This window comes from Myotis yumanensis, unplaced genomic scaffold (assembly GCF_028538775.1).
Source record: "Myotis yumanensis isolate MYYU_CA2020_CCGP unplaced genomic scaffold, mMyoYum1.0.hap1 SCAF_5, whole genome shotgun sequence".
Lineage (NCBI taxonomy): Eukaryota > Metazoa > Chordata > Mammalia > Chiroptera > Vespertilionidae > Myotis > Myotis yumanensis.
In genome coordinates this window covers 90,851,548-90,872,837 of record NW_027223756.1, presented here as the reverse complement: position 1 = coordinate 90,872,837, position 21,290 = coordinate 90,851,548, and the positions used below count along the sequence as shown (strand labels likewise).

The window sequence follows — 21,290 nt, the reverse complement described above, 5'->3', positions numbered from 1 at the left end:
TGGAAGATAAGGGGTAGAAAAGGATGGAGCCTTTAAAACATGAACCAAGGCCCTAACTGGTTTGGCTCAGTGGCTAGAGCGTCAGCCTGTGGACTAAGGGGTCCCGGGTTCGATTCCGGTCAAGGGCATGTACCTTGGTTGCTGGCACATCCCCAGTGGGAGGCATGCAGGAGACGGCTGATCGATGTTTCTCTCTCATCGATGTTTCTAACTCTCTATCCCTTTCCCTTCCTCTCTGTAAAAAATCAATTATATATATATATATATATATTTTTTTTTTTTTAAAACATGAACCAAGAAGGAACAGGTGTGCAATATTAATATCAGAAAAAAATCCACTCTTAAGGCAAGAAGTATGGAGTTAACAAGGGCACATCACAACAATCACAAGTTCCTTTCACCAGGAAGATATGAAGATTTCAACTCTGCAGCCAATGACATGGATTCCAAATATCAAGAGTACTAGTATTTGTCTCATAAGGCTAATATGAGGATTAAATACATGTAGAATATAGAATGTTTGCCTATACCTGTGATACCTGAGTGTCAGCCATTATTACTGTTATAATTGTTGGTGTTATTAGGTTATATTTGTTTATTTTAGTTGTTCATGTATTAGTATTATTTACTACATTTCTACCAGTCCCTGTGACAGAGTTGGGGCTGGGTGGATGATTCTGCTTTACAGATAAAAACACTGAGGTACAGAAATGGACAGGGCTGGGACTGGCTCAGTGTTTATTTGATATTCTTTCCATACAGTTTCTCACATATCCTTCCTACCCTCCCACCTCTTCTGGCTGGCCAGCCTGCTTCCTTCCTTCCACAATTATTTTCCCCACCTTTTGTGTCATGTGCAGTATAGGCCTCGGGGCTAAGATAATGAGAAACTACAGGCCTTTTCCAGACTTTGGGGGTCTTCCAGTCTAGTGGGTGAAGCAGAAGTAAGGCCAAGTGATGGCACAGAAAGAAGTCAGTTATGAAGTGGAGGTTCAGCATGCTAGAACAGCCAATCCCGGCACCTGGCCTTGCTTTGGGGAAATCTGGTCGGGTTTCCTGTATGAGGTGACTTCCAAGCTCTGATCTAACAAGTTAGTTCCCACCCAAAGCCAGTTTCCTTCTCCAGTGTCACCTACTTCCAAAGCCAGTGTCTCACTCATTTATTTAATGATTTGTTAACGGTGCTAGGCATCATTAAAGGAGATGGGACAAAAGAAGCAAAATTCCTCCTAGGAAGGAGCAGATATGGGTGAGGGGGTCAGAAGCAAAAGAACAAGCTGGGAAGGAAAGAAAATAGAGCAAGGAGGAGTAAGTGCCTCCCCCTTTCAAAACAAGATCCATAAAAACCCATCTAATCGAGGCAGCCACCTTCGCCCTGGGAAGTGGACACCTTTATCACCAAATGCCAGAGGGTGGAGGGAGGAGGAACTACCCCCAGCGGCCGTGCTCACTCAGTCGCTCACCTAGACATAACTCCGGTATGCACCAGGCAACCTTTTGGGGATTAAACAGACCACGCAGCGTAGCGGGGGTGGGGGTGGGGGGGGTGGGGAGGGTGGTGTGTGTGTGTGTGTGTGTGTGTGTGTGTGTGTGTGTGTTATGTGTACCCTTAAGCACGTCTTTCCCTGTCAGGGCCTTGGGTCTACATCCATAACTAGGACTTAAGGGTGTGTTTTTGCAGAACTCTTTAAAGAAATATTATTTTCCTCCTAACAGCCCCCAAGGTGAGAGTGCATAGATTGGGGTATTTAACCCCATTTCGCAGATGGACAGTACGAAGCTTACACCGGAGCGGTGAATCGCGCAGGTTGCAAAGCGCTGAATCGCAAATGAACTGGTTCAGAGCCAAGTGCCTCCGCCCCGCCCCCCTCCGGTCGCACGGCGGCCTCGGCCCCTTTAAGAACGTCTCGCGGAAACAAGCAGGAAGGGGGAGGTGCCTGCGTCCCAGATGGACGTGCGCTTGGGCCAATGGATGCTGTAGTGGCGGCGGTGGTGGCCAATGGGCACGGTGTGGGCGGGGCCGGGCGTCTGAGCCTAGTTCCCGAGGCGCGGCGGCCGCGGCTGGGGGCGGGGAGGGGGTCGCAGGACCCCAAGAGGGGGTCCCGGAACCGGAGGCACGTGTCCCGGGGCGCTGGCAGGGCCACGCCGGCCGGGAGCGCTGGCCGGGCCCTAGGCCAGTCGGGGACCGGCGCGGCGGGGGCTGCAGCCGAGGGGCGGGGCGAAGGGCCGCGGGGGAGGCGAGCCAGGGTGTGCGGGGGGGTCGGAGTGACCGAGGGGGCGCGGCCAGGCGGGGCAGCGGGGGTCGGGGCCTTGGAGATCCGAGGAGTGTTAGGGGGGCTTTGCTGGCAGAGACGTGCAGAGCCAGGGGCGCTTGAGGGGTTCGCGGGGGGGGGGGGCGGTCGAGGACTCAGCCTGGTGGCGTCAAACAAGCCTGGGGCGTTGGGGGCCTGGGTGAGGGGCTGCCGGTGGGCCAGGCCCGGGCGGGGGGTGTTTGGAAGGCGTAGGGTGTTATGGGATCTGGAGGGGGGTGGGGGGCGTCTGGGAACATAGGCATATTTGCGGGGCGATAGGATGGCTGTGGGGTTAGCTGGCCCAGACTGGGAGCGGTGGTTGGATGGGGGAGGGCGATTTGTGCGGGTCTAGGGGATGTGGGGGTAGGAGCTGGGAGGGTCTCGGAAAAGGGGCCCAAGCCCGGCAGGAGCAGGCAGGTGAGGGTCGGGGAGGGATAGAGGATGCTGTGGATTAGAATGACCAGGCTATACCACCTCCGAGCTTAGGGCCTGGGGGAGGGGGACAGTCCTTGATGGCCCAAGGAAGAGGGTATAGAATGCGGTGAGGATCATCACTCCTTTTTAATAAAGGCCACTTTGAGAGGGTAGTCATGAGGCCTGAGGAGAAGAGAAACGGCTCCCAGGAAGAGTTTGGGCCAAGGTTCAGAGTATGGAAGGAAAAGGCTTGGGTTTCTGGGTGGTGGGAAGTTAGCAGGAGCTCCCCCTAGGAGAAGGGGCAGCTGAAGATGGGGAGCCCTGGTAAAGATTCAATTCTCCTTCTCTTGGGCTCTAAAAATAGTCTCCCCAAGACCTCAGGCATTGCTCACCTGAATACCACCCAGCATCTTCTCTGGGCATTTAATCAGATAAAGCCCCAGGTTCAAATCCTACCCCTGCACTTGGCTTGCTCTTTGACCTTGGGCAAATAGCTTTGCTCCTTTGGGCCTCAATTTCCTTTTCTGCAAAATGTGGGGGTATGTTTCCTACTTCCCGGGGTGTTTATAAATATTAAATATTATTTAGCTCTAATAATAGTTAACTGTGTTTGAGCCTGATGCCCAGGCTTGATGCTTGGGTCCTTAAATCCTCTGGACAAGCCAGGGCTGTTGCTCTACCCACTGTGAAGATGAGGAAACTGAGGCCTGGAGCCCCTGAGTCACATAGCAAGTGACTCACAGTGTGGAGAATGGATGTACAGGAGGATTTGAGTGGCTGGGTGGGATTCTTATTCCCATCCATTCTCCCCACCAGGGCCAGTTCCCATCCCCCCAGCAGCATGGCATCCTGTGCTGAGCCCTCCACCATGGGCCCTGAGCCTGCTGCCCCACCGCCTGCTGGGGTCCCTCCGCTTGAGGACTTCGAAGTGCTAGACGGGGTGGAAGATACAGAGGGCGAGGAGGAAGAAGAGGAGAACCTGAGTGAGCTGCGACCACTAGAAGACATGGGACAGCCCCCGCTGGAGGAGACTGAACAGCCAGGGGCCCTGGCCCGAGAGTTCCTGGCTGCCATGGAGCCTGAGCCCGAGCCTGCTCCAGCCCCGGACGAGTGGCTGGACATCCTGGGTAAGGTGCAGGGGTGGCTGGGGTTGACCCACAGGGGCCAGACAGCTGCAGTTCAGGAGTGATCCTGGCCCAAACCTTCTACCCTGAGCTTCATTTCCCCACCTCTGCCATGAAGTAGGTTGGAAGTAAAACGTGGTAACCACGGTGATTGCCAGACACAGGCAGCTGTGTGAGATGTTTCATGTCTATGAAGCCCTTTTATTCTCTCTCTCTCTCTCACACACACACCAGCTCAGAGAGGCTGAGTCACCCGTCCAGGGTCACACAGCCAGCACAGCACACCAGGCGCCAGCAGCTCCCAACCTCCACAGCTTCTTTCCTTGGCATTTGTCTCATAAGTACCTACCTGTCCCCTGGAAAATGTGTCCTGAGATCACATAGATCTGGGGACCATCCCAATTTGTTGTTCATTTCTTTGTCTTGTTCACGGTATTCATCAGCATTATAATTGCTCAGAGAAGTCTTTCAAGAGAGGACTTGGGGAATCCGCACAAATGTCCCCACCATGGACCCCATCGCAGCAACATTTCTCTGGAAGCTAGAGAAATGTATTGCTACTAGTACTGATATTTAACATGTTAAATAATGTTAGCACCACACAAATAGGAGTAAAACATCATCGTTACTACTACCATTTATACTGACACCAAAGCAATAGTATAAAATAATATTAATATTGATTAAACAGCATTGTTACTAATGTCACCTCCACTGATGATAAAAATGTTACTACTGCTAAAAACAACACCAGGTAATATTGACTGTCCACTGGTTCTGTGGCAGGCCTGTGCAACATTTTACTTTATCCTCACAACAGCCCTGTCATTTAATTCCTACCATACCCATGTTTTACAGACGGGGAAACAGGGTCAGAGAGGTGAGGGCGCTTGCCCAAGGTTACACGGCTTTCTTGGCTATGTTAGAGTCTGGGCAGCTTCTCTCTACTGAGAGTAGGAGCTGCCTTGCTCCTCTTCACAATCAGCTGCGTTCTGAGGTCAGAATTCAGGCTTTTAGACAAGGAAACCGAGGCCTTGAGAGGGGCTGTGATTTGCCCAAAGTTCCTTCGATGAGAGGCAGTGCTTGATTGTGACCCTGTCAGCACATCCACCATGAATACCCCAAAACCTCAAGACACAGGCTTCCCCAGGATCCACTAGATCAGTGGTTCTTAGGCTGGATGCTGGGGCATGTACAAGTTGGGGAGCAGCACACAAATTTGGAACATTATAGAATATTCCAGAATATTCTAAACCACTGGGACACTGAACCCAGAGGTGTGGGGTCACCTGCCTAGGAAGTGACAGGGCAGTCTTTCGAAGCTCAGCTTCTGTCCTGGTGTTGGGCCACTCTGGGGATGGGTGGAGTTAGTGGAGGTTGGGGAGGAAGGGGCGTGGAGAGCAGGTGCCCATCTGAGCCACCCACTGACAGGCTGCTTGTCCTCGGTCCCCGGCAGGGAATGGGCTGTTGAGGAAGAAGACGCTGGTCCCAGGCCCACCTGGCTCAAGTCGCCCAACCAAGGGCCAGGTGGTCACAGTGCAACTGCAGACGTCACTGGAGAACGGCACACGGGTGCAGGAGGAGCCAGAACTGGTGTTCACACTGGGTGACTGTGACGTCATCCAGGTGGGAGTGGGTTGGGGTCTGGGCAGGGTGGGGTAGGTTAGAGGTGGAATGGAGGGAGTAATGAAGGTCAAGGTATTGATGGCTAGGTGGGGGGCTCAGACTGCACCTGGACCCACCTGTCACTCATAACCTTTGCACACCCAGGCCCTGGATCTCAGTGTCCCACTCATGGATGTGGGGGAGACTGCTATGGTCACTGCTGATTCCAAGTACTGCTATGGCCCCCAAGGCAGGTGAGAACCTGCTGCTGCAGGGGTCCCCATTGGGGTAGGGAGGAGGCAGGTGTGTGACTCACCAAGTCATAGCTCAGGGGTGGCAAGAGTTACTTTCCTTATGTTTTAATGAGTAGGGCCAGCCCTAGGACTTGAGGCCTTTTCTGCTCTCGAGCTTGCCCAGTGTGTCTGGGGTGCCGTCATGGTGGCTGCCAGGTCTGAGTGCTCCCCGTGCCCCATCCCCTAGCAGGAGCCCATACATCCCCCCTCATGCTGCCCTGTGCCTGGAGGTGACCCTGAAGACAGCTGTGGATGGACCTGACCTGGAGATGCTCACAGGGCAGGAACGTGTGGCACTGGCCAACCGGAAGCGGGAGTGCGGCAATGCTCACTACCAGCGGGCTGACTTCGTGCTGGCTGCCAACTCCTATGACCTCGCCATCAAGGCCATTACTTCCAGCGCCAAAGGTGACCCCCCGCCACCTCCCCTGTTAAGGTGTCTGCTAGTGCCAGGAACCTCAAGCCACAGAGGACCTGAGACTCCAAGTGTTGTAGAATATTCCAGAATATGGATAGATTCTCAACTGTCCCTAACCTCTTTAGGCTAGGGTCCACTCCAGCCCTGTGGTAGATCCCCGATCAATGGGATGTCACAGGATGCAGGTATACATGGGGGCATGGGTGACTGCAGATGACGTCCCTCCACATGCCTGTGGTTAAGCCTCTGCTTCACTTAGGCTCCGTTTTATAGACTCCTTGGCACTGCCCTGAGGGCGGAGCAGTCTTGGCCTGTGTCAGCGATGGGGAGACGGAAGCCAGGGAGGCTTCAGATCCCCCAGGAGCGACTTCCCATGACTGGGACCCCTACCTAGTCTCCTCTTCCACCAGGTGCAGAGGGGTGGGCCTTGTCCCAGGTCGTGTAGTGGGCAGGTGGTTGTGAGGGGCTGGTGGTGTGGTAATGGCTGCCATGGTTGAGCACTGTCCCCCCACAGTGGACATGACATTTGAGGAGGAGGAGCAGCTTCTGCAGCTGAAGGTGAAGTGTCTGAACAACCTGGCAGCCTCGCAGCTGAAGCTAGACCACTACCGGGCCGCACTGCGTTCCTGTAGCCTCGTGCTTGAGCACCAGCCTGACAACATCAAGGCGCTCTTCCGCAAGGGCAAGGTGGGCCATGGGTGGTGGGCCATAGGCCACAGGTGCAGGTGGCAGGCTGGCTCCCTGAACCCAGACCAGTGGGACTGGTTCTGAATCCAGGATTTGAAAAGGGCAGATAGAGAAACTAAGGCCCACACAGGTGCAGAGGTATGATTTGAGTCACAGCAATTCATTGAGGCCAAACGTGAACCCAAGCCTTAGGCTCCCACACATTTCCCTGTGGCCCAATGGTGACTGCTCATTGCATACAATCCTCCATGGCTCACTTCTTCTTCAGAACAAAAGCCGAGTTCTTTTTTTTTTTTTTTTTAATATATTTTTTATTGATTTCAGAGAGGAAGGGAGAGGGAAATAGAAACATCAATGATGAGAGAGAATTATTGATCGGCTGCCTCCTGCATACCCCCACACTTGAGCCCACAACCGAGACACGTGCCCTTGACTGGAATCAAATCTAGGACTCTTCAGTCTGCAGGCCGATGCTCTACCCACTGAGCCAAACTGGCTAGGTCCAAAAGCTGAGTTCTTATTGCAGCCCTTGGGGCTTTGAGCCATCTGATCTTTCTTCTGCTGGCACCTTCCACCTCACCTCTTGCTTCTCTCCATCCTGTTCAGCCTCATTACCCAATGCCAGGGGTCCTCAAACTACGGCTCTCGGGCCACATGCAAATACAAATATTGTATTTGTTCCCGTTTTGTTTTTTTACTTCAAAATAAGATATGTGCAGTGTGCATAGGAATTTGTTCATAGTTTTTTTTTAAACTATAGTCCAGCCCTCTAACGGTCTGAGGGACAGTGAACTGGCCCCCTGTTTAAAAAGTTTGTGGACCCCTGCCCAATGCCTTTGCACAGGTAATTCCCTCTGCCTGAGACATTCCTACTGTAGGTACCCCCATGGCTGTTCCCTTGCCCTCTTAAGATCTTTACTCTGATGTCACCTCTTTGGGAAGCCCTCCCTGCTGCCCCCCCCCCCCCCTCCACACACACATACCCTGCCTGTCTTCATATTTCCCATGTTGCCATCAGCACATGGAGGGGTCAAACCTCTTGTCTTATCTCCTCTGCTAGGAGGTGGAGATTTCATCTGTCTCACTCACTGCTAAATCTCTAACCCTGCAAAGAGGGCTAGGCACACAGTAGGTGCTGGTGGAACATAGGAGAGAATTTGGCCTGCATGGACTTTACTGTAATTGCTTTTCTCTCCATCTGTTCATTCTCACAGCAACCTTGGATGGGGAAGAACAGGGATTTTTCTGCACCTTTTAGCAGTCAGCTGAGAAAACTGAGGTGCAAGCAAGCACTGGGTCACCTAGCATGTTTGTGAGAGACCTGAGCAGGGCCTTCCTCCAGGTGGCATTTTTTTAAGCACTTGCTATGTGTAGAGTTTTGCATAGAAATGTGGAGAAGATGATGTTATTGTAATTTTTCAGGGGTTTATAATCCTCTTGGTGGCCATGGGATTGTCTGCTCATGTAGATCACACGTTTAGATTTGCTGGTTGGAGGTGACAAATTCACTCAAACAGATTTGACAAAAGGAGGACTTGATTTGTGACACAGTCAAGTCCCTTGTGGCTGGGTTCAGGCAGGGTTGGATCCAGGCATTGGCAATGTTGTGGGAATACTGTGTCTGCTGTGGGGTGCCCTCTCAGGTTGGCTCCTCTCTTGGGAGCAACCAAGATGCTCCCTCTTGTCCCCCAAAAGCTGCAGGCTTGCATCCTTGCCACTTAACAACCAGCTTCCCAGTGGCATTAGCATATTTCAGGCTGGATCTCATTGGCTGGCTTGAGTCACATGCTGGTTCTGAATCATCGCTTTGGAAATGTCCAGTCAAGGTGGTGAGGGCGGAGTAGATGAAGAGGGTGACCAGGTCTCCTGTACAGGCCAAGACAGACACTCTGGAAAGGAGAAGGTTAGGGGGACAACACTGAATTCAGTGGGGGTGCTCTTAGAGTCTGAGGGTTCAGGAGCATAGCATGGGGTAACTGGACCCTGGGGATAGATTTGGGACTTGTCAGGGTGGTTAGGAACCTGGCGGAGTAGGGTTTCATGAAAGAAAGCATGGCCTAGGGCAGTGATGGCGAACCTATGACACGCGTGTCAGAGGTGACACGCGAACTCATTTTTTTGGTTGATTTTTCTTTGTTAAATGGCATTTAAATATATAAAATAAATATCAAAAATATAAGTCTTTGTTTTACTACGGTTGCAAATATCAAAAGATTTCTATATGTGACACGGCACCAGAGTTAAGTTAGGGTTTTTCAAAATGCTGACATGCCGAGCTCAAAAGGTTCGCCATCACTGGCCTAGGGAGATGGGGGCGCGAGATGGACGACAGGGAGGACTGCCCCGAGGACGCCCTGCCCCGCGAAGGGCCGGAAGCCGGGCACCCGAGGACTGGGTATGGGTGCCGCTGCGTGGAACGCGTCAGCCGTGTGGTCGCGGGCAAGCTGCTTCCCCTGCCTCAGTTTCCCCTTCTGCCAGTGGGGCTCCAGAGGCACGAGCAAGTACAGAGCATTCAGGGTCCCAGTGCCGGTCCGCAGAACAGACAAGATCCCTGCTTTTGGGGCGAAGGCAGTAGCCAATAGGCAATCAATTTTTTTATTTTGAAAAAAATGTCAAACCAACAAGTTGAATATACAAAGGGACGCTAGTCTATGGAGACTCAGCAGATGTCACCTTTCCTCTCCCTCTGTGTATGTGTGTACCCCCCATCCCCCGGCTCCCCCTGAAGGATGAATTAGCTGCGGTGATACCTCCCACCTAAACACATCAGTACCCATCTCCTAAAAACAAGGGCCTTCTTCTTCTTCTTCTTTTTTTTAATATATTTTATTGATTTTTTACAGAGAGGAAGGGAGAGAGATAGAGAGTTAGAAACATCGATGAGAGAGAAACATCGATCAGCTGCCTCCTGCACATCTCCTACTGGGTATGTGCCCGAAACCCAGGTACATGCCCTTGACCGGAATCGAACCCGGGACCCTTCAGTCCGCAGGCCGACACTCTATCCACTGAGCCAAACCGGCCTCGGCGGTCCTTCTTCTATATGACTGAAATAAAATGGCACGCTCTGGAAATTACCGTCAATGCAAAAAAAAGAAAAAGAAAAAAGAAAGCATGGCCTAGTCCTCGTATGGGTCCAGAGTGATGCCACCTACTTTCTCTCACAGGTGCTGGCCCAGCAAGGGGAGTACAGCGAGGCCATACCCATCCTGAGGGCAGCCCTGAAGCTGGAACCTTCCAACAAGGTGAGAAGAACAGAGGTGCTTTGGGAACTTGCCCTATGGCTTGTCTGGGAAGTCTCTTCTGTCATCTGCCCTTTGTCCTTTTTAAAAAAATATATTTTTTTGTTGATTTTTAGAGAGAGTGGAAGAGTAGAGATAGACACATCAATGAGAGAGAAACATCACTGATGAGCTGCCTCTTGCACACCCCTTACTGGGGATCTAGCACGCAATCTGAGCATGTCCCCGAACCAAGAATCAAACCGGTGACCTCTTGGTTCCTGGGTCAGTGCTCAATTGCTGAGCCACACCAGCTGGGCCATTTATCATTCTTGCTGTGGCTTTTCCTGTTGTGTTTCTACCTGCGAAGGGGCGGTGGCTGAAGGGCCCCAGCCAGCGTGCTGAGACCCTTATGACCCCTACATAGGCTCATCCTGAACATGGGGTCCCAGAAGCCAAGGGTGCTATCAGCGTGGCCAGTGCCAATGTCCCAGCTTTTCTCCCGGAACCTTGTGCTCTGCTCTGACCACGGGCTCCCTAGAGGCATGGAGATGGCAGTCCCCGGTTTGCTGACACCCAGAGAGGGGTAGATGGAACCCTTGTGTTCCAGTGGTCCCAATCCCAGAGTGACCCAGGGCACCAGAAGGGCACAGTGCCAGTGATGGTGGCCACATTGGCTGCTGCTGCCACATGCTCTTAACTCAACCACCACTCACTTCTCCCAGACGATCCACGCGGAGCTCTCGAAGCTAGTGAAAAAGCACGCGGCCCAGCGGAGCACAGAGACCGCCCTGTACCGGAAAATGCTGGGCAACCCCAGTCGGCTGCCTGCTAAGTGTCCTGGCAAGGGTGCCTGGGTGAGCTGGGGTTGGTGGCAGGGAGGCTTCTTGTGGAAGGGCAGAGTAGACTACGTAAAGAAAGTGTCTTCATCTTGCAAACATTGATGTCCTTGTCACCTGGGCTGTGCTGGACCATAGTGGGGACACAGGCCCTAGTCCCATGTGACCTGGGTCAAAGCAGAAGGTGGAATACAACATGTAGGATTTGGGGTGGGGAGTGATGGCTCTTCCAGAGGGGAAGGGGAGGTTTCCCAGAGGAGGTGAAATTTAGCTTGAGTTTTGATGCACATGTAGGAGTTTGCCAGGAGGCAGGAAATACATGTTTAGGCAGTGAAAGGCCTGTGTGGGTATTGTTGGTACCTGAGGCCCAAGATATCAGTCTTGACTGCCCTCCAGCCATCTCCTCCCTCCCCTTTATCTACAGTCCATCCCATGGAAGTGGCTGTTTGGAGCAACTGCTGTTGCCCTGGGGGGCGTGGCTCTCTCTGTGGTCATCGCTGCCAGGAACTGACTGCCAGGTGGCTGCTACCCCTTCTGAACACCGTGGACCCCACCCCGCGCTCCCTAACTCTCCCAGGCTCCCTGTCCACTACCCTTTCTGGCCTAGCCCCCTCCTCTGGGGCAGGGACAGTGAGGTTTGAGGGTTGCATGACCCAGTGAGCAGGAGGGACTGAGGCCCTACAGGAGGAAATGAGGCAGGGCCCAGGCCCCATGTCCAGCCGGGAAGGAGGGGGCCCTTATTCCTCCAGACCCAATTCCTACCTCCCACTCCCCCCTGGGTTAGGTCTCAACAGGGGCCTGCCTCAGTTTCTCCTTCCCAAGGCCTCAGGGCAGCCCTTTCCCCATCCAGTTCCTGTACAATTGCCAGCCCTTCCTGCCTAGCCTGCTGCCCTCTATCTAGGCTCCACCCAACCCCCCAAGTGAAATAAAGCCTCCCATCCTGCATTCCGCCTGCTTTCACTGCCACTTAGGGCTGGGCCAGAGCTGTGGGCGTGGGGAGGATTGGGTCTCCTCTTGGGCCACAGCAGACCTGTGTTACTGGGTACTGGGGTGATGTGATGTGCCTAGAGTGCCCAGGAGTTCACACTCCCTGTGCCTATTACCTAGTCCTGCCTTGTTTCTGTTAACTAAAAACAGGGACCTGGATGGGACCTAATTGGGTGCTTCTTTGAGACCAATAATGGAGGGGTCTATAGTACAGTGAGCTGACAGCAGCATAGTCAATATTAGGGCTAGAGATTCTACAGTGAGCTTGCTAGGTAGAGGATGTGTCAAGGGGCTACTCCAAAGAGATGTACTGGCTTTCAATTTCTTGGGTGACCTAGTTCTTAGAGACTTTTGGATAATATACCAATGCTTGGTGATTCCTCTGTTGTCCCTGGGGTCCTGCTGGGAGGCTCTGGGGTAGTGAGTATAAAGTGGAGAAATGCTTGTTACCAAGCAGTGCAGCCCATGGTTGCAGTGTTGCTAATTCTTTTACTTCTCCAAGCCTCAGTTTCCTCATTTAGCTGATGGGTGCAAACCACTGTATCCATCCCCGAAGGCAGTCATGGATGCCAAGCATTGAGCACAGATCCTCAGCAGTTCATGGTCAAGGGAGTAAATGAAGGGTAGTGCTGGCCTAGAACTAACAAGATCACTTGGGCAGGGACATACAGAAGGCCCCTGAACATCACCTTCCTCTCACCTCAAAATCTTCATCCTGTGACTACCATCTGTAATTAAAGGGAGAAAGCAAACTACTCCAGAGCTCTCCACAGGTCAGGAGCCCAGCAGGAGCTTTCCTGGACAAGCTAGCACTTGTCTTCAGCCTTGTTTCCCCATCTGTGCAATGAGAGCTGGATAAAATGTCAGTTTCTATGGAATACAGTCTGGCAGTTCTTTGAAAAGTTAAACAGAATTGCCAAATGACCTAGCAATTCCACTCCTAGGTATAGACCCAAGAGAAGGGAAAACATCCATCCACACAAAAACTACGTGAATGCTCACAGCAGCTCTATTCATAATAGTGAAAAAGTGGAAACAGCCCAGATGTCATCAACAGATAATAGATAAACAAAATGGTCAATCCACACAACGGATTATTACTTGGCCATAAAGAGGAATGAAGCACGATACAGGCTGCAACATGGATGAAGCTCAAAAACAATGCTGAGAGAAGCCTGACACATAAGGTCACATGTATAATTCTATGGATAGGAAATACCCAGAATTAACAAATCCATAGGTACAGAAAGTAGATTAGTGCTTGCCAGGGGCTGGGGAGGGGGCAGTGGGGAGTGTCTTGGTATGGAGTTTACTTTTTGGGTGATTAAAGTGATAGTGGCTGCACAGAATTGTAAATATACTAAGTGCCACTGAATTTTACACTTTAAATGGATTAATTTTGTAACATGTAAAACGTTTTTTTAAAAATGGGGGAGCTGGACAACCATATGTCAGGGCTCATGGGGGTCACTTGGGCAGGGACATACAGAAGGTCCCTGAACTTCACCTTCCTCTCACCTCAAAATTTTATCCCTTAAAAGATTTTATCTCTTATCATGAACGAAGTGCACCGGCTTTCCTAATCCCTTAAAGCCCCAAGGTAAGGGTGGATATCTAAACCTATCCACCCACCTTACACCCTACCTGTCCAACCCAGCGTTCAACGCGCGCTGGTTTGCATGGCCACGCCCACCCACCCGACCAGCTGCTGGATCCGCCCTCCACGTGTTTTGCGCCGGCCCCGCCCCCTCCACTCTCATTAAGACTCATCAGAAGCCAAACAGACCTCATAAATAATACATCACATCAGTGGCTGGTGGGGCGGGACTTCGACGCGCCTGGTTGAGTCAAACCTATGAATAATATATTTATGAGCGGGGCCTGGACTTATGCGCGTGTCGGGGCGGAGTCTAGGAGCGGAAGTGCGCCCCTGAGGTGGGCCATCCAGCCTTCATAAATATGCAGAACGTCGGGGCGGTGACTTACGGGCTTCGTGATAGCTGCAGGGGGCGTGGCCAGCCGCGTCTCATGAATAATGCAGCACGTCGGCCGGCCGTGTGGCGTCGTCGGTAAACTTCGCTGGATCCGAAGAGGGCGTGGGCAGCGCTTCATGAATAATGCAGCACGTCAGCAGGCGGCGGGGCGGGGCGTGGCCGGCGCGCCCGCTCTGGAGCCGGGAAGGGGGGCCGGGTAGCAATGGTCGCAAGATGGCGGCACTGAAGGAGGATCAGAGCTACGGGCTGTCGTGCGGGCGGGTGAGCGACAGCAGCAAGGTGTCCGTGTTTCACGTGAAGCTCACCGACAGTGCCCTGAGAGCCTTTGAGACCTACCGCGCCAGCCAGGTGAGCGGTGTGGCCGTCGGGGACGTCGGGGTGCAGGCCGGCCTCGCGTGCCCCTCGCCCGGCGTCCGGGCCTCGGGGCGCGGGGTCCGGCGTTCGGGGTGCTGTTTGTGGACCCATTGGCCGGCAGGGTGCGAGAATCACGTTCCTCCTTGGTCCCGGGAGGCGACACTGGCGATAGGCCCAGGCCGGCGGAGGGGCCGGAACTCGCGCGCCTGGCCCAGGGGGGCGTTTGTGTGGCACCTGGAGGCGTCTGGGACCCTTCCCTGTCCACCCAGAACTTATCTGTTCACCTGGCCGGGGGAGAGCGGTGGGAGTGGGGCTGCGGCTTCTCCGTCAGAGTCCTCACTAGGATGGGTCAGAGAGGCACCTGTGGGGTCCCGTTCCGTTTGTGTGGGGGCGCCGTCTTTGAGTCTTTCCAGTGAGGCCGCTGGAGTTGGGATCACTCTGGGTTCTTGGGAAGCGGAATTTGGGTAGATATTGATAGTTTTTCTGAAACTACCCCCTCTCCGCTCCTCCTCCCCCAGGTGACCCTGTTTCTTTAGACCTCCTTCCGAGAGTGGAAGTGTTTTGTGGGGAGCAAGCTGTGTATGTGGGCTGGGAGCCGGTGGTGGGCACCTGGGAGGGGGCTCCGGCCGCCGCACCTGGCTGCTGGCTTTGAACTTCTCAGGGGTCCATTTGGGCCCATCTGGGGAAGTTCAAGATGTTTCAGTTCTGCCACCTGACCTGGGGCAGGGGGTGGGGAAGAGGCTGCTGTGCACCCTCTTTCAGGCCTGACTTCGGGGCACAGCTGGGACTGTGGTCAGACCTGCTTCTTCCCATTTCTGTTTGTGTCATGGCACTCCGTCTGTGTTAGGACAGAAGTGGCAGGTGCCCAGCGATTAGGTCCTGCGGGGAAGTGGTTTAGGAGCTCTGTGCCTCCTGCCTGGAAAGTGGGGGCTTGTAGTCAGTAGTGGCCGAGGAGGCCCCCCTCGGTGTGTGTGAGTGCTTGTGTATACCAGGGGTGAGGGGGCCTTGGGCGGGTGTGTGGAGAGACTAACTAGGAAGGAATGTGGCTTTCTTCCTGCCCAGGACTTGTTCAGCACCATTAGCTGAACTGGGAATTTCTTCCCCTGTTCTTTCCCAGGTGCCCACCCTTCCCGTGCTTTTTCCCACCTCTTTGGGCAATTTTCTTCCTGTTCTGATGGCTCAGTTTCCCCTTAATAGTTGGGGGAACCTGATCTTTTTTGTAAGAGCGAATTCTCATCTTGTCAGAAAGATTCCTCAAGGTGAGGCTGAGGCACTCCTTTGGGGAGGAGGAGGAGGAGGAGCAGGAGGAGGTAGGGGCACAGTGGTTGGCCTGAGCCTCCCTTCCCTGCAGAATTCCGTCCTGAGTGACTTGTCCTGCAGGAAGGCAGACTTCCTAGAGGCAGCTGTGGGAGAGCTCATGAGTCATGTAATAAGGTGAACTTGGTACCTGGTCACTTTGGGTTAGGAGCCCCGCCTTCCCTGTCATGCTGCCCTTGCCGGATCCATGGGTCCTCCGGAAGGCCTGCCTGTGCATTCACCTCATGCTGTCACGCAGCTATTTTTAATTTAGGGTGTTGGTTACATCCCCTAACTAAAGCTAGATCTTCCTCATGTGAGGGTGAAGGTAACTGCAGACTCAGGCAGGTTCCACATGGAGCCCAGCTGTGTACCTTAGAGTCCGTCGCTAGGAGGGACTCCCTCAAAGAGCTTCTTCAAGCCATCCTTGGCCAACTTGGCTGCCTGGGCTAAAATTCGGGGGACCCAAACCTGTGTTTTGCTCAGAAGCTGTCTGGAAATTTAAGTGACTTGGCAATTTTTGTATTGAATCATACCCATTGGGCAATGTGCTAGACTGGCTAAAATGAGAGCGACCCAGGTGCTCTTGGTGCTTTTGGGAGCTGGACATGGGGAAGGCGACTTGAAGAACTTGTTTGTGTGACCAGAACAGTGTATTGGTTATTAACAAAACCTTAGGTGCACAGCTTTGTTAATAGTGTCTAGCGTTTCCTGTTCTCTCGTGCTGTGGTTAAATGGTTTGCCAATGGCAATTTGTGGAGAGGATTTTTGTTTTTACTTTTTAATTGTGAAGAGGCTTGTACAAATTCAGAAGTGGCAGGGGACTGACAGGAACTTCCTGTAATCCTAGCTGTTGGAGCAGCTCCCGTAGAAGTCCCTGAAATTTCTCTCTCCAGTGGGATCTGAACTCTGAGCTGCCTTTGTGCAGACCTAGTGGCCTGCCTGGAATTTGGTGGAGGGTGAAGATGTGGTAATACACACAGCCACCAGCCATCCAGACTTGGGGTTTCGTGCAGTTTCTCCTTGAATATAAAAATTCGAGTGAGTCCTGAAGGAGCTACTCCCGTGGAGCTCCTTTTTTGCTGTGATGGGTTACTTCTGGGAGCTGAATCTCACCTCTGCTTGTGTGAGGTCTTGGAGCAGTGCCTGATCCTTGCCAGTCCAGATCCTTCTCCTCACAGCTCTGAGGATCCCAGCACCTGGCCCTCTCTGAGCTCCAAATCCTCCTCCTCTTGGGGCTGTGGGGATCCTTTGGCACATATGTGCCCCTCACCATATCCCTGACCCCTCATGTACACTTGGTGCCTCTACCCAGAGCCAGTCTCTGCCTGGAGGTTAGAGCAGAGCCCTGGAGACAGGGGGCCTGGGCTCTTACATCCACCTGCATCTGACTGAGCACCTGGTCTGTATAGGACCTGCCTGGAATTTGGTGGAAGGTGAAGATGTGGTAATACACGCAGCCACCAGCCATCCAGATTTGGGGCTTCTCCTTGAATATAAAAATTCAAGTGAGTCCTGAAGGAGCTACTCCTGTGGATCTCCTTTTTTGCTGTGATGGGTTACTTCTGGGAGAGAAGACTGAGGAAGTGTGGACACAATCCATGGCTGAGGAGCTGGACATTCACAAGTGACCAAGGCATGCCCCTAGTGCCAGGAGCTGACATTCTAGAGCAGTGGTTCTCAACCTTAGCTGCACATTAGAATCACCTGAGAATCTTTTTTTTTTTTTTAATATATTTTATTGATTTTTCACAGAGAGGAAGGGAGAGAGAGAGTTAGAAACATCAATGAGAGAGAAACATTGATCAGCTGCCTCCTGCACATCTCTACTGGGGATGTGCCCGGAACCCAAGTACATGCCCTTGACTGGACTCGAACCTGGGACCCTTCAGTCCGCAGGCCGACGCTCTATCCACTGAGCCAAACCGGTTTTGGCCTGAGAATCTTTTTAAAATCCTGATTTCTCGGCCTCATCCTCTGGAAATTCTGTTTCTTTGTTATGGGGTGAGGCCACAACATTAGTAACAAAGAAACAATTTCTGGAGGATGAGACCCAGAAATCAGGATTTTAAAAAGATTCCCAGGTGATTCTAATGTGCAGCCAAGGTTGAGAACCACTGTTCTAGAGGCAAGAGACATAATGAACAGGGCAGCACAGAAATCAACACGAAGAACTTGTTAGTGGTCAGTGTCAGGAAGGAAGTAAAATGGGGCAACATGATGGCATAGGGACAGGTGATGTGAAAGGGTGGTGATTGAGAGTGGCGCTTCTAGGAGATGCCACAGCTGAGGTCTGCTGGGTGAGGGGTCCAGGAAAGCTAGGTGCACAGGCCTTGAGACATAAGGGGCTGAGGAGGCCATGGGAGGGCGGGGGGGGGGGGGGGGGGGGGAGAGGGCCAGTAAGCTGTAGAGGGTGGCTGCAGGACTTTGTCCTCGGGAAGGGGGAAGTACAGGAGGTCTGCAGTGAATACTCCTGTACTGTTCTGGAGCTGTGCTGGGTGCTGCTCGCTGCTGCTCAGGGAGCGGCTGCGTGGATGTCAGCCCGGCACCGGTGGCAGGAGGAGCCTTAATTTAGCTTCTGTTCCCCTCCCACAGTAAGGCTCTGGAAGGCAGGCTTGGCTCCCCTTCTGGGGGGTGCCCCACTTGGCCCTATCAGGGGAGCTTCTTGTTAGCCTTGTCTGCTTTACAGATGGCCCACCTTTAGGACTAGGTGGCACTGCCCCTCCTGGTTGTGGGCCAGGCCCCTGTAAACCACTTTGTTCTTCACAACACTGGCAGGAGGGCTAGCTTACTGTTCCCACTGTGCTTTGGGGGCAGTTGGGCTCTGAGAAGTATTGTTGCATGCCCGAGGTCACTCAGACTGTCCTCACTGGCCCAGGTTCCCACTCAAGTTGGGAGGGATCTTGAGCCACTGGGACACAGCTATGAAAGGGAGTCACATGGTGGTCTAGAGTCCTAGTTAAAATGCCAGTGTTTCAGGCTCCTGTGAGTGTTGGTAACATGAGTGGCCCTGCAAATGCCTGAGGTTGCTGTCTGGGTCGGTCTTGTGCCCTCTCCCCCCAAGAAAGCCTGAAGATGAAAGTAACCGGTCCCAAGCTGTACACGTTACTTCCTCTGGTCCCGTCAGCCCTGTGGTGGAGTGGTGAAGAAAAGGGTGGAGACTCTGGGAGGTGGAGTCACCGGAAGGAATCTCCCAAAGGCGGAATCAGAATACCCCCTCTGAATGGTGTGCTGGGTCCTGTGGGCGGGGAGCCATAAGGGTTCAGTTTGCTTGTGTGTTTCAAGGTGGGCACTGGATGGTTTTGGGTGGAGTGAGTCCCGGTCAGAATGCTTATGTCTCATAGATGCTGAAGAGGGGGAGCATTCTGGGCACCGGGTGAGTGCTGGTGGTTTCTGCTGGAGGCTGTAAGGCTCTGTGAGGAGCCAGCCTGCCTGCCATCACAACCCTTGACTAGCCTTCCAGCTGCATGCAGATCTCCAAGGGGATTGTGTGTAAACAGCAGACTGCTCTCTGAAACCCACCCTCTGTTGACTCATCTTCAAGGCCAGAGTTCATAACCCTTGAGGCAGTTTTGACATCACTCCAGGATTGTGACATCCCTGATGAATACTTGAAAAACAAGGCCATTTCTCTCTGTATGCGGGGCTCTGGGCTGGAGCAGACCCTGTTTGGGGAATCCGCTTCTCTGTGGCAGGAGCCCTGTCCCTTTGGCCTGGCAAGGCCCAGCTGGCATTCCATGCTGTGCCTTTGGGGTTTGGCCTCCCCTGTCCTTGGTTTTTAGGGCCTCACTCCCCACTCTCTCTGCCTTTATCACTTGCTTCTTGGTTTGAGCTGCACAGCCAGAAGATCTCATCTCCAGTGATATGTGGCTGCTCTGCAGTCACCCTAGAGCACAAAGGAACACTTTTTAAAAACATACAGTGGGGCCTTGACTTATGAGTTTAATTCGTTCCGAGACCGAGCTCGTTAAGGAGCTCATTAACTCAAATTACTCTATCAACTCAATGCAAAAAATCGGCCAAGAGACAGCTGGTATCTCAAAAAACTTGTTAGTTGAGACACTCGTAAGTCAAGGCCCCACTGAATATACTTTTTAAAAAAATTGATTTCAGAGAGGAAAGGAGAGGGAGAGAGAGATAGAAACATCAATGATGAGAGAGAATCATTGATCGGATGCCTCCTGGATCGGATTGTGCACAATCCCTAAAGTGGGGAGTGAGTCCGCAACCGGGCATGTATCCTGACCTAGAATCTGGGAATCGAACCATGACCTCCTGGTTCATAGGTTGACACTCAACCACTGAGCCACGCCAGCTGAGGACAAAGGAACGCTTTTGAGAATAACCCACCCCCCCCAAAACAAGTGAGTGTTATGGACAGCCATGTCTTGTGGTTGTTTTGTCACTTTACATTTTTTTTAAAAAATATATTTTATTGATTTTTTACAGAGAGAAAGGGAGAGAGATAGAGAGTTAGAAACATCAATGAGAGAGAAACATCGATCAGCTGCTTCTTGCACATTTCCTACTGGGGATGTGCCCGCAACCCAGGTACATGCCCTTGACCGGAATCGAACCTGGGACCTTTCAGTCCGCAGGTCGATGCTCTATCCACTGAGCCAAACCGGTTTCGGCTACATTTTTTTTTTTTTTAATATATTTTATTGACTTTTTACAGAGAGGAAGGGAGAGGGATAGAGAGTTAGAAACATCGATCAGCTGCCTCCTGCACACTCCCTACTGGGGATGTGCCCGCAACCAAGGTACATGCCCTTGACCGGAATCAAACCTGCGACCCTTGAGTCCGAAGGCCGATGCTCTATCCACTGAGCCAAACCGGTCAGGGCTGTCACTTTACATTTTAATAAAGAAGCTGGTGTCCACATTAACTGTCCAGAGGGGAGCTCTCCTGTCCCCACACCAAGTAGCTGCATGGAGTCTGAGGCTAATTATATTCTTGGGCCTGGTCCTTCCAGGCCATGGCTGAGTCACCTGGTCAGGGGGCATGTTTGTGACTTGCCACAGCCCCTCTGGAAAGGGAGTCCCACATGTTTGTAAAGTTCATGGGTTCACCAAACCCCTGTTTAAAAGTGACACATGTAGAAAGTTGATTTTTAAAAAATAAATTGATTTGAGAGAGAGAGAGAGAGGGAGGGAGGGAAAGGAAAGGAAAGGAAAAAGGGAGGAGAGTAGAGAGAGAGAGATACCAATATGGTGTTCTACTTATTTATGTACTAGGTGTACCGTTTAATAATGGCAGATTATGTAATCAAAGAAAACACGATAATTTCAAGAGAAACATCAAAATTGCTTTATTCAAAGTAATGTCCATCGCTAGCTACACATTTCCCCATCTTTCAGGTAATTTGTGGATACCATCCCAATAGAACTTTTCTTATTTTGAGGCAAACCATTCAGAGACTCAATTTTTCACTTCTTACGTTTTGAAGAGCTGCTCAGAAAGCGAGTGTGCCATCGATTGGATCAAGTGGTCATCTGAAGGAGCAAGATCTGGTGAATACGGGGGGTGGGTTAATACTTCCCAGGCAAGATCTTTTAACGTGTCTTTAACTGGTTTTGAAGTGTGTGATGGTGCGTCATCATGAAGCAAAATTACTTTGCCATGTCTTCTGGCACATTCTGGTTGTTTCACGATCAAAGCGTGGTTCACATTGATTATTTGTTGTCGGTAGCGATCAGTATTAACGGTTTCACCTGATTTTAGAAGCTCATAATACACCACACCTTCCTGATCCCACCAAACAAG

At 52.2% G+C, this 21,290-nt stretch overlaps 2 protein-coding genes across 6 annotated transcripts in view; both read left to right on the top strand.

Annotated features, from left to right (window-relative positions):
* The first annotated feature begins 2,034 nt into the window (after positions 1-2,034).
* On the top strand, positions 2,035-11,837 carry FKBP8 (FKBP prolyl isomerase 8). Of its 3 annotated transcripts, XM_070416453.1 has the most exons (9): positions 2,035-2,114; positions 3,522-3,832; positions 5,286-5,455; positions 5,600-5,688; positions 5,915-6,135; positions 6,660-6,832; positions 10,000-10,077; positions 10,779-10,910; positions 11,317-11,837. In XM_070416453.1, exons 2-9 carry the CDS (start codon positions 3,547-3,549, stop codon positions 11,401-11,403), a joined length of 1,236 nt encoding a protein of 411 aa, XP_070272554.1. In that variant the 5' UTR covers positions 2,035-2,114; positions 3,522-3,546; the 3' UTR covers positions 11,404-11,837. The 3 variants fall into 3 exon arrangements, with proteins under 3 accessions (XP_070272554.1, XP_070272553.1, XP_070272552.1); XM_070416452.1 differs by lacking the exon at positions 2,035-2,114 and having other exon boundaries at positions 5,918-6,135; XM_070416451.1 differs by lacking the exon at positions 2,035-2,114.
* Positions 11,838-14,067: 2,230 nt separating this feature from the next.
* ELL (elongation factor for RNA polymerase II) overlaps positions 14,068-21,290 on the top strand; it is a 65,227-nt gene continuing 58,004 nt past the window's right edge. For all 3 annotated transcript variants that reach the window (XM_070416449.1, XM_070416450.1, XM_070416448.1), the window contains exon 1: positions 14,068-14,221. In XM_070416449.1, coding sequence (XP_070272550.1) covers positions 14,087-14,221 — 135 coding nt within the window. In that variant the 5' untranslated portion in view covers positions 14,068-14,086. The remainder of the gene's footprint in view (positions 14,222-21,290) is intronic.

Coding starts and splice junctions, on each gene's coding strand:
- FKBP8 (XM_070416453.1), top strand. CDS start 3,547: ATGGCATCCTGTGCTGAGCCCTCCACCATGGGCCCTGAGCCTGCTGCC. Junction 3,833..5,285: donor CGAGTGGCTGGACATCCTGG/GTAAGGTGCAGG, acceptor GGTCCCCGGCAG/GGAATGGGCTGTTGAGGAAG. Junction 10,911..11,316: donor GTCCTGGCAAGGGTGCCTGG/GTGAGCTGGGGT, acceptor CTTTATCTACAG/TCCATCCCATGGAAGTGGCT.